This window comes from Dermacentor variabilis, chromosome 1, assembly GCF_050947875.1.
Source record: "Dermacentor variabilis isolate Ectoservices chromosome 1, ASM5094787v1, whole genome shotgun sequence".
Taxonomy (NCBI): domain Eukaryota; kingdom Metazoa; phylum Arthropoda; class Arachnida; order Ixodida; family Ixodidae; genus Dermacentor; species Dermacentor variabilis.
Window position 1 is genome coordinate 62,303,745 of NC_134568.1, and position 10,633 is coordinate 62,314,377.

Consider the following 10,633-nt stretch of genomic DNA (forward strand, 5'->3'; position numbering starts at 1 on the left):
CACGCGGCACCAGCCATTACACTTGCACCTTCGATGAGTCATGTACAAAAGCCGACGCTCTTGACCCGCAGATCATATTTTCGACGATCGCCGACTCTACTACATGTCTCTCTCAAATTATTTGCCTCAGTATATCGCGAAATAAAATCCCGCATAGTGCTAGCTGCACTCAGATTTCCAATTAGGGAGTATCGTAATCGTCGATGACCTCTTTTCACGAAATAAATTTGTGCAAACATCAAGCGGTCCGGATCGGTATGAATCGTGTTGTTGTTGTTGCTGCTGTTGTTGTTTCGCTCGGGAGTTGGAACCAGCAGTGAACCGCTTTTCTGAACCGGAAAGAAAACCGGAGCGAAAAATAAAAAAATATATATGTTCGATATTCTGCAGACTTGCGTGGTCAGGCATAGCTTAGCTCAATGAAAAGCGCTTTCTATTTTAAATGTGTTTCAGCGCGTACAATAAAGTGCCTTCTGGTCACTAATCTTGGACTGCGATATAGTATGCAGGCACTTCTACATTTAGATGCGCTATATATACATAAAAGTTTCGTGCAAGTGTTAAAAGCGTGTATTGAAGCCGTCCACGCAAAGGCGCGCAGCTTTACTTTGCGGGATAGATATAGCGTGGCCCGCCTATCTGAAAACCCGTAATGTATATAAGCTGTACCGCCACTTCAAGCGAAACCCTGTTTCGTTCTCCTCAAAGCCAAAGGCAGCTCATGTGCTTGTAACTGGTGTTGGTGAGTGAAGTGCATGTGAATAGTTTACTCTTGTTTTAGCTTCATTTTATTTTTATTATTTTATTGTGTTTTTACTATGACCGGCTTTATAAAGAAACCTACCATCCCATTTTTCTTCATTCATTAATATTGTGGACATGCATTTCATCTCTTCCAGTTCATTAGAATTATCATGCTGAGTTGCTTCGGACTCTTGCAACGCGGGACTGTGTTACTGGCGTAAACTTGCTTCTAATAAATATTGCGCGTAATTAACAGTCACTCTCATTTAACACACTATATCTGCACTCTTATTCATAATGACTGTATCCTTTCTTTATCTTTTCTGTGTTAACATGCTACGCTGCTGCAATAGTACCGTTTTGTAACCCCTATTAGGATAATCATCTTGTTTAGTGCCATAGGTAGAACAAACGCCGTTTTTTTTTTTCAACAGCAAACTAGATGTCTGTTTATATCTATTTAGTTACGTAACCAGCAGATATGTTTATACTTTTTTTTCTTTCGGCTGAAATCACCAATATCTTCAACTTAGTTATATATGACGTCTGCAAGTAATGCACTCTTTCTACAAATGGCCCACAACGGAGTTTGCGTCCCTCAACGCTTGGGTGCGGCTTACGTCACCTAACCTGAAACTCTCTATTATTGTAAACTGTGAAGAGAGAGCTTCAATTACACATAGAAATCAATTGTTAAGTGCACTAGCAATCAGCCCGGGTTGACTATATGTAGCTCTGTTCATCGTTAGTTTCTTCCTTTTTTTTTTTTTTTGTTAATCAGAGATCTCTACACCTCTTACTAAGACTTACGTTAAGCATGCAGCCTGCACGCGATGAAAAATAGCGCTTTCAACCCGGACCCAAAAATGCGGCCCGACACTCGTGCGCAACATCTCGTATTCACCTATACAGTACAATGTTATCGAATGCAGAGCCATAACTTTGGTCACTCAAAGATCGAACTCGCAAAGCCGTTCGCAAGTGAGAATTATTCTCCACGGGCAGACGCCTCGGCTGTCACATCGCTAGCCGTTGTAACGTCTGCGTAGCGTGCACAGTTGCCGGTGAATTCGTGAATTCGATTCCTCGTTGGCTGAATCCACCAGGAGCCTCCAGAACCCCATATATATATATATATATATATATATATATATATATATATATATATATATATATATCCTTCTTTGCTAAGGCCCAAGGCCCGGAGATATTTGTGCATATCCCCTATCTCCCTTTCTTGAGCTAGAAAAATTTACCGCTACGACTTCGGCTGTTGCTACCAGCCGCTAGAAAGACGGTCACGCTAGGAAAGCGCTTACGTTAAAAGAAATAAAGAAAAAAAAACATCAGAAAACAACATTGGTTTAGCATTTTCGTAAACGACATTTTCGTAGTTTCTCCGGCTAAAAACTTCAAATCCTTAATCTTGCCCGCCAACTGCGCGTGTAATGTATGCTAAGCCGAGGGTCACTGGACGGCATCCTGCACAGGGGTTCGTAGCTGCCGGCACCGCACTGCACGACTGCACCAACCAACGCAGAGCGGACCCTTCCCGGAAAATGTGCGGCTCATCCGACGTAACGCAGAGGCAATCCGTACGCGCGCACATATCGTCGCAGTATAGGTGCGCGTTCGGCTGGCTGGTTCAGCGCGAAAATAAGCAGAGTCCGAGAATGATGGCGGCCCTTTGGCCTTGCTTCTGGCGCGTGGCTTCTTTCCTCGAAAGACATGCCCCTCCACCACCACCAGACGCCAGGAGTGCAGGATGGGAGCGAGCGGAGATGAGCCGCCGGCAGTGCGGTCGAGTGTGGGGAGGGGTGAAGGCGCATTCTGTCCCATATCGCCATCTGGCCAGCTGGCCGCCGCTCGGCCACCTGTCCCGCCACCGCGACTCCTCCCTGGATAGCCCCCCTCCACTTTCTCGTCCGAACGACGTTTCACGCGCGCGTCTGGGGACCGTGTGCGTACAAGACAGCGCAAAAGCAAGTACCAAAAGACGAGGGAGGAAGGAAGAGAATCGCGTGCACCCAGCTTGGTGGCGCAAGCTAAGAGCTGGTGATCGAGTGATAACCGTACATTTAGCGTCCTGCACAAGCGTACTGCAGCCGTAAGAGAAGGAAAATGAAAAGGAATCGAGTCTGTAGGAACATGCGGGCGCGTGCTTGCCTTGCAAGACGACAAAGCGTAACGTTGAACGGACGGAGGCGCACGCGATTAAAACAAAGGCCGCGCCCTAAGAGCAATGTTGCTATGCGCACCCTAGATTGGTTGACTTTTTTTAAGATCTCTGCTTTCTTTGTGTGCTTTCCCAATAGTAAGATATTATTTAAAGTCTACCTCTATTCGTTCTTTTTCTAAAGAGCCAGCGAGTATACTTATTACGGCGTGTTATGTTCGCCAAGCAACGTCAGAAAAATACGGTAGTTATGACGGCACGTCTAATGACTGTCAACGCCGTCGCTACTACCTTTCACCTTCCATCGTTTCTGTTCTCTGCGCCACTCTGCGCGGAGAAGTTGCTTACTTAAGACATGTTATCATGGGCAACTGCGGCCTAACACGTAAACTTCTGCTCACGCGTCCAGAGGCCTGGAAAATTTCAAAAAAGCACACTTCCCGTCAATATGAAAGGGAACACGGGATTAGTGTTCAAAAAAGCCGGCAATTTTTCTTGTGGGCGCCCGTTCCACAAGCGGGATTTTTCAACAGGAAAACAACATAACAAATAGCAGCAAGTGAGGTTCCTGCTTGCACGCGTGCAGAAATCGCTGTTTGAACACAGATGAGGTGTTCCCCTCTATATTGGCAAATAGTGCGCAGTGCCAGTAAAGCGAGCCGTGAAAATGTTGGGAACGACGACGGAAAAATATACTACAAGCGCACGTACCACTATGGCGAAACTTCTACACAAGTTAGTTAGTTAGTTAGTTAGTTAGTTAGTTAGTTAGTTAGTTAGTTAGTTAGTTAGTTAGTTAGTTAGTTAGTTAGTTAGTTAGTTAGTTAGATAGTTAGTTTTTAATGGTGCAAAAGCAACTGAGGCTATGATGCACCAACCACAATCCCGAATATAGGTTGAATCCCACATAACGCCTATGGAGGCGTTACCTGCACGTGCACGAAGCTTTTGGAGCCGACCGCCCAGCGAGGCATTACGAGGCTCGAGTTCCGCTGTTGGCGTTTCTTGTTATTGGCAAGAGGGGTCTCTTCCGCCGTTCCTAATGGCTCTTTATTAAAGCGGACGGAGTATGCTAAAAAAAGAAAAGAAACGTTTCCTGGATGAACTTATAGTCTCGATTTCGCGTTACGTGCGCTTGGAACATTTTCCAACCTCTGAGTCCGCTGGATACGCCCTGTGGGTGTCACGGAAACGTGCCTGAAGGCCACCCATCTCAACGTACAGGTGTGTCGGGTGATTCGGCGGCCTAGAGAGGCTCGGAAAGTCCGAAGAACTGCACAGTGACTGTGTGTCTAGTACAAGTCTCGTTTAGTGCCAGTGGTGATTTTTCTCCATCCGCACAATATTTACCACCATAACGGCGCTACGTGTGAGAAAAAAAAATATAATTACAAAACTTGTTCATTGCTTAACTTGCTTGGTGCTTGACTTTCCTGTTTCCGTCGAAAAACACCGTAAACTTATCTACTATACCGGAGAAAGAAATTTGATTTTTTTTGAAATAATAAACACCGGTTTTCCCACCGATTTCCAGTTCTGTTTCCTTCCAATAGCTACATTGAAATTCAATCAGTGTGGAGACATTGCGTATGAACGTTCTTATAATATGCGCCACTTCCGAAAAGTATACTTTCCGGAATTATTTTCGGATGCAGCGAACGTATCACGCAGCACTGAAACCTTCCAATGTATGCTGTCGAAGATCTTAGTATTCACGTGATATGTTCGTTGAATCCGAAGAGATATTGCAGAAGCACAGCTCCTCTGTTCATTTTTTTTTTTTATGAGCAAGTTAGTAAGAAACCTCGAAATTATTGCTTCTTCCAGATTTTGCAATTAGAGAAAGAAAGCGAAGAAAGAAAAATAATAATAATAATATGAAGAAACTCTCGAAAGTGTTGCTTGCCTCGGCTGTAGTAAACCATTTCGTTAGGCTTTTTCTGCTGATAATCACCGCGGTCTTCCATTTTGGCGTAGCAACACTCCAAAATGAACCGGTTTACGAAGACGAATTAGACACAAGTAACTGCCTTTTCTTTTTTCCCTCCTTTTTGTCGATTCCGGAAAAAAGAGTAAACATATCCATAACAAACAGTGATCCAGCGGCTTCGTGGGCACCACTGTTGCTTCGGGCGCCTTGGCACTTTTCCACCTTGCACGGAAGAGGCGACAGTTTCTGCTCAATTGCCGGTTGGACGGCCTGTCAGTGCTGCGCGACAGGCATCTGTTGAAGGGCGCACGTCGCTCTTGTACGTCGCTTTGATACTTTGTGGACCAGCCTTTTAAATGAGATGCGTACAACGGGTACGCACGCTACGTGGCCCGTTCCTTATCTTTAAAAAGGTTGAATCATTGTCTTATAGCTTGCACTGAATACTGCAACCACCACGCTAAAACCATGTATAAGCGGCCCGCTATCGATGTCTCATTCAGAGCTGATGTCGGCGGCCACGCAAGTGTCGTGAACCGAAATCATTTCCTTTTGCACCGGTTGCACCATAAGCGAGTCAGTGTGTGTTCAGAGTGTGCGTATAGCATAAGTGTAAACGAGCACTGCCTTTCCCAAGAATATGCACAGAGCAAAATGATTATTTTGTAACTGAGCAAAACCAAGGATTAACGTGTCTCTGTAGCCTTACACAAATGTGTGCCTCGTTGTGCACAGTTATGCGCCTGCGGTACTCAGAGCGAGGTTGGCCTGTTGTTGAGAGCTAATTCAAGATTGCGAGTGAAGGATGGTTCTGGACGAAGGTTTGAGGACCAGAGCGATTAGGAAATAGGCGGCGACACTCATTAGTACGCCTGCCCATGCGTGCGCGCGTTCGTGTGTGCACGCGCGACTTTGCACCAATTCCGCATCTCCGCTTCAGATAGAGTGCAATTAAGTATCTTTGTTGTCTTAATGGAATAAATGATCACGGCAACGAGTTCGGGGAAACGCGCCATTTATACCCCGCGCATTCGCAAAGAGTCCATGTCCATGTTGAGTCCATGTTGAGTCCATGACCCCGAAACAAGCGCCGATAGGGATCAATTGCCTCCAACAATCGTTCACTTACCTGTTTAAGGAGCCAGCCTTTGTGAACGGGCTTCCTTTTTCTCTCATATTTGCTGCTATATTGGCATGCTTCAGACTCATAATCTTCAAGAGAAAGCTTTAAGCGCGGACAAAGAGAGAATGCGCAAGGAAAATTTCTTGTGGATTCTCTCTTTTATATTTGTGCGTACGGCGGTCGAACGCAAATGCGTCTCTGTATGCGGTTTGCATTGGACTAATGCCGCACCACATATCATTTTTAACATAAACCACCTTCGTGTTCAGACATGATGCTAAAGTAGTATTTTACCTATCGTTCATACAACGAGTGCTTCGCTTATCTGAAAAGCTTAGTGTTGAGCCGGATTACCACGGTGAACTGACTCCCTAAACTGTGTTTCCGTGCAGTCGTTTTGTTCAGAGGTGCGTACCACAAACTGCGCAGCGTTTTACATTTTGTGTAAGCATTCACATGAAATAGCCCACTGGGTAGCGCGTTTCTTTAGCGTGCTATGTACGATAATAAACGTTTAATTCTTTCATAATGTTCGTGCTTAACGCGTCACGCTGAAGGCGCCGTTTCTCTATAGTTGGAATTGTGCGGCACAATTTCTTGGTTCAGCCAGAGCGCTAGAAACAATTACTTTCCACCACCTCGCACGCTCTGCTCTTGTGTTCTTTTCGCATGCCGGAGTTGAACTGAGTCAAACTGGGTCAGCCCACAGCGCATCCGAATGGGGAACTTGCGGGCCATTTTCCAAGACAATGGAATCGCCCGGGCGCTTTCTCATCCCTTTCTTCCCGGCCGTATACGCAGCTTTCTTTTTTGCAAGAGAAACAGGAAGAAAAAAACACAACTCGCGCGTGCGTGCGCGCGCGTCATGATTCGCGCGAATCGACGGTCCGCACAAAACTAACAACACATCGATTTTCGGGAGCAATGTGGCCTTTCCTTCGCTTCGGTGCGCACGTTATACAGCCGCTCCGGCCTGCGCGGCCGCTCGGCGTGCAATCGGGCGGCGCGTCCCCGCGGTCTTAGAACGCTGGCCAGATCCCGGTACTTCAAATCGCGGGATCGGGCTCGCGTTGTTGTGCCACGATGAGCGTAACAACAACGTCGTAACGACGTCGGCGGCACCGCGCCGTGCGCGGAGGTGGCGACCGACCGCTGCAGCGCGGTTCTCCGGTGAAGCCCACCGCTCCCCGCCCCGCGCCGCGTTTCGGGACAACGACTGGGCCGGACAGCTTGCTGTGTGGCCGTGCTTACCTTGGACGGAAGGTGTAGGACTACTCCTCCTCCTTGCGAGACCCCGGTCCTTGCCTAAATAGCCGCTGCACGAACGTTGTACCGAGCCGCGCGACTATGCGAGCACCCCGCCGGCGAGCTCCACAACAACGCACCGCGTCTGAACGACTCCTGACTGCTTTTTTCACTGCAGTGGACCGGCGGCACGCGAGCGAAGCAGCCCCTCTTGTGAGAGGGCCCTCTCGGGGTTTGCCGACGCCGCCGCAGTGGGTCTCTTACGTCGGCCCCTCCCCACTCTGCTCCTCCTTTTTACGTCATAACACAGAGCTATGACCTCCGAGAAGGAGCAACGCAGGCGTTGACGGTCTCAGAGGCCGGGAGAAAGCACTATCAACGCATCCACTCTGCACAAGGCGGCGCTGGCAAGCTCGCGCTTAGCATCATCATCATTTTTCGCCTACGCACTCGTGCGCCACATATGATGCTGGTTTCGGTTTCGCTTTTGGTCCCGTTCGTAGCGAAAAGTTCTGGCAAAGATGTACCATCCGATCATTTGGATCGTGAATCGTGTCGTAACTGTGAGTGGTTCGTGATGCCATGTGAAACACCCAGTTTTCACACAGCTCAAGAAAAGATACACTAATCAAACTCCCTCCCTTTGCATATCTGAAATTTGGACGGAAATTGGCATGAAATTTACTTTAGAACATTCACCAGTGGTGCGCTTTCGACCCATAAAATGTTTGCAATGTCACAGAGAGTTCGTCATGGCTGTTTTGTGTTCAATGCGAGTAAAAGAATAAAAAAGCGCGAGCTTTTCACGCAGTGCTTCACTGGTGATGATGCGAGTTTTATAACTTTGACTTAATTCTTAATGCCACGCAAAGTTTAATGCGAGCCGCGTACCATATATTACAAGTGAACGCTTTCTCGCCGCTAAAAGCATGATAGTTACATTTACTTCCCTTTTAATTTTGCACACCCGCGGGACATTGGTGTAACCAACCGCGCGTTGCCATAGCACCTCACAGACACGCTTTTCGCACGCGTATCGATCACGTTCGGCCGCAGTACGGGACAGCTGAAGCGCGGCAGTGCGCCGTTCGGCACACGTTATCCGGCAGCGCTATGTACCAAAAGGACAAGAGCCTCTTATGCCGGCACAGTGCCTGTCCGTTGCCCAACAACCTGACCACTTGTACAGAGGGCGGAAAGATCAACTTAGCGTTCGTGGGAAAGACGGAGGTCACTACGCTCTTCCGGTCTCCTGATGGCAGTGTGCACCAGTCGCAGGTGGCTTGCAAAGACGTAGGCGGCAGCCCCTGCACCGAACTTACGCACGTGAAATGGGTCAAGATGAACGACATTAAGACCTTGCTAGTCATTGCGTCGACGCGAGCCTTCCAGGTGTTCGAGTGGGACGGTTCAGTTTTCCTCCATTGTCATCCGCTGCCCCAAAACCTGGACGCCACTGAGGAGACGTTCACGCGCGGAATCGGCACTTGCGGCTCCAGTTTGCTTTGCGTCGGTACCAACAGTGGCACCATTCTGGTGCACCTAGTTTCGCGCGACCTGAACGTCACCTTCTGCCAACGGGCCACCGAGCACGCGCCGCACGCAGTCGCCGACATCCACAACCACGGCGAGATCATGGCGAGTGCCGACGACGGCGGCGGCATCTGTCTGTGGCGCGGAAAAACAGCGCTCAGCTTGCTCCGCAAGCTGCCGCCGGTCGGCAGCAGCCCTTGCGTGAGCGTCCGCGTCTGGTACGACCTCATCCTGGCGGGCTACGGTTCAGGCGAGCTGCGCGTGTTCAGCACGCGCTCCTTCCAGCTCATGGCCGAGGCCACGGCGCACGCCCGCTGGATCACGGCCATTGACGTAGCGCCGGACACGGGGCTCGCCCTGTCCGTGGCCGAGGACTCGTACGTGCGCGTTTGGCAGCTTGACCGCGAGGGCGAACACACCATCGACCACGTGCACGGGGAAATCGTCGCGGACGCCATGCTTATGGGTTGCGCCTTCCTCGCTCCCGATGGAAGCACGTTCGCCGCTGTGGCCTACGACTCTGCCGAAGTGTTCATGTTCAAGAAATGAACGCTGTCTTACTGTAGGCGTTGACTTATTATGCTTGGTGTGCTTCACGTATTTCTCTTTCAGGATATAGGTTCTAGTAAAATCCAGGACACATCCATCTACCACAATGGCTGCAGATGTAAGCCTCAGTATAAAGATGGACGGTTGCTGGATCGCTATCACGAGAAGGGAACGCGAGAAATAACAGAGGAGCATCTAATTAAGAAATTTGGAAACAAATGCGTCGGTCAACCATCAGTGGCTTTACACGATACGGAGTTCCCGCTTTTGAGCCTATGCCAACCTAATCTTGCCTGATTTTACTGCTGGCTAACCTTGCGATGTCACTAGTGTCTCTGACGCTGTATTTGATAACCATATCATGATTTGTATATATATATATATATATATATATATATATATATATATATATATATATATATATATATATATATATATATATATATATATATATATGCGTTTTATGTTCATTAAATTCAGTAGGTAGTCAGTGCTTGTATTGACCTCTTGCAATCCTTCATCCACCTTTGTCCTTCTTTTCCGCACTTCAGTGTTTCGCGCTGCAGAAATTTTACACCATGGACCAAAACCAACTCCGCCCACATCGTTATTCTTTTTCACACCAGGGAGACGCAGCCAGGGGGAGGGGCAGACCGCGAGTACGTGTGCCCCGCACCTTTAGAAATGTCTGTGCCAGAATACCTGGCATAAAACGACTTGCAACAACACCCTCCATAACCCCGCGCCACCCCAAAGAAAAGAACATATCCTGCCTCGCTTTACACGGAGCGTCGCGTGCTTCAGCGTCGTAACCGAGCGGACGCGGAGCGCAGCGGCGGATGAAAAGCGAACCGCGCGAGGAGGAAAGTGGAGGAGGAGCTATACAGTGAAAGCATGAGGTGGAAAGTGGAGGACGAGGGTGTGCCGAAAGCGTGAGAAAAGCGTGGTGCCGCTTTGCGGCGATGATGGCTACGAGATGGCACCAGATCAGCGCGCGTCACCTGTTCACTGAGGACATGCGGCGAGCGCGTCCAACGATACTAATATGAAAACAAAGCATTACACTAGCGGATGTCTGTTTGCGGCGCCTGCTGTGAATCGCACTCACGCGTCACCCACGCACTCGTTATCTCCCGATTAGCGAAGCAGTCGCGCCACACTTCACTCCGTTTGTAACGTGGCGCACGAGACAGATTGCGCACGCCAGCCAATATATCGCGAAATGAAAACATGTACGGAGCTGCGCTCAAGTTTCGCATTAGGGAGTATCGTAATCGTCTGTGAATTTTTTCCAAACTGAAAATGCAGAGGTGTGAAATTTAGATTTAGATAC

The 10,633-nt window shown here is 48.5% G+C and overlaps 2 protein-coding genes across 3 annotated transcripts in view; one reads left to right on the forward strand and one right to left on the reverse strand.

The window, feature by feature from the left end:
- Positions 1 to 7,437, reverse strand: part of LOC142578616 (follistatin-related protein 5-like) — a 513,022-nt gene extending 505,585 nt beyond the window's left edge. For both annotated transcript variants that reach the window (XM_075688041.1, XM_075688035.1), the window contains exon 1: positions 7,225 to 7,437. The gene's annotated coding sequence lies outside the window, so the exon portion shown is untranslated. The remainder of the gene's footprint in view (positions 1 to 7,224) is intronic.
- An 846-nt stretch (positions 7,438 to 8,283) lies between these two features.
- On the forward strand, positions 8,284 to 9,659 carry LOC142571364 (WD repeat-containing protein 54-like). Its single transcript, XM_075679652.1, has one exon. It carries the CDS (start codon positions 8,332 to 8,334, stop codon positions 9,298 to 9,300), a length of 969 nt encoding a protein of 322 aa, XP_075535767.1. The 5' UTR covers positions 8,284 to 8,331; the 3' UTR covers positions 9,301 to 9,659.
- Positions 9,660 to 10,633: the final 974 nt, after the last annotated feature.

Bases quoted from the DNA above. Each gene is read 5' to 3' on its own strand.
- LOC142571364 (XM_075679652.1), top strand. From the start codon at position 8,332: ATGTACCAAAAGGACAAGAGCCTCTTATGCCGGCACAGTGCCTGTCCG.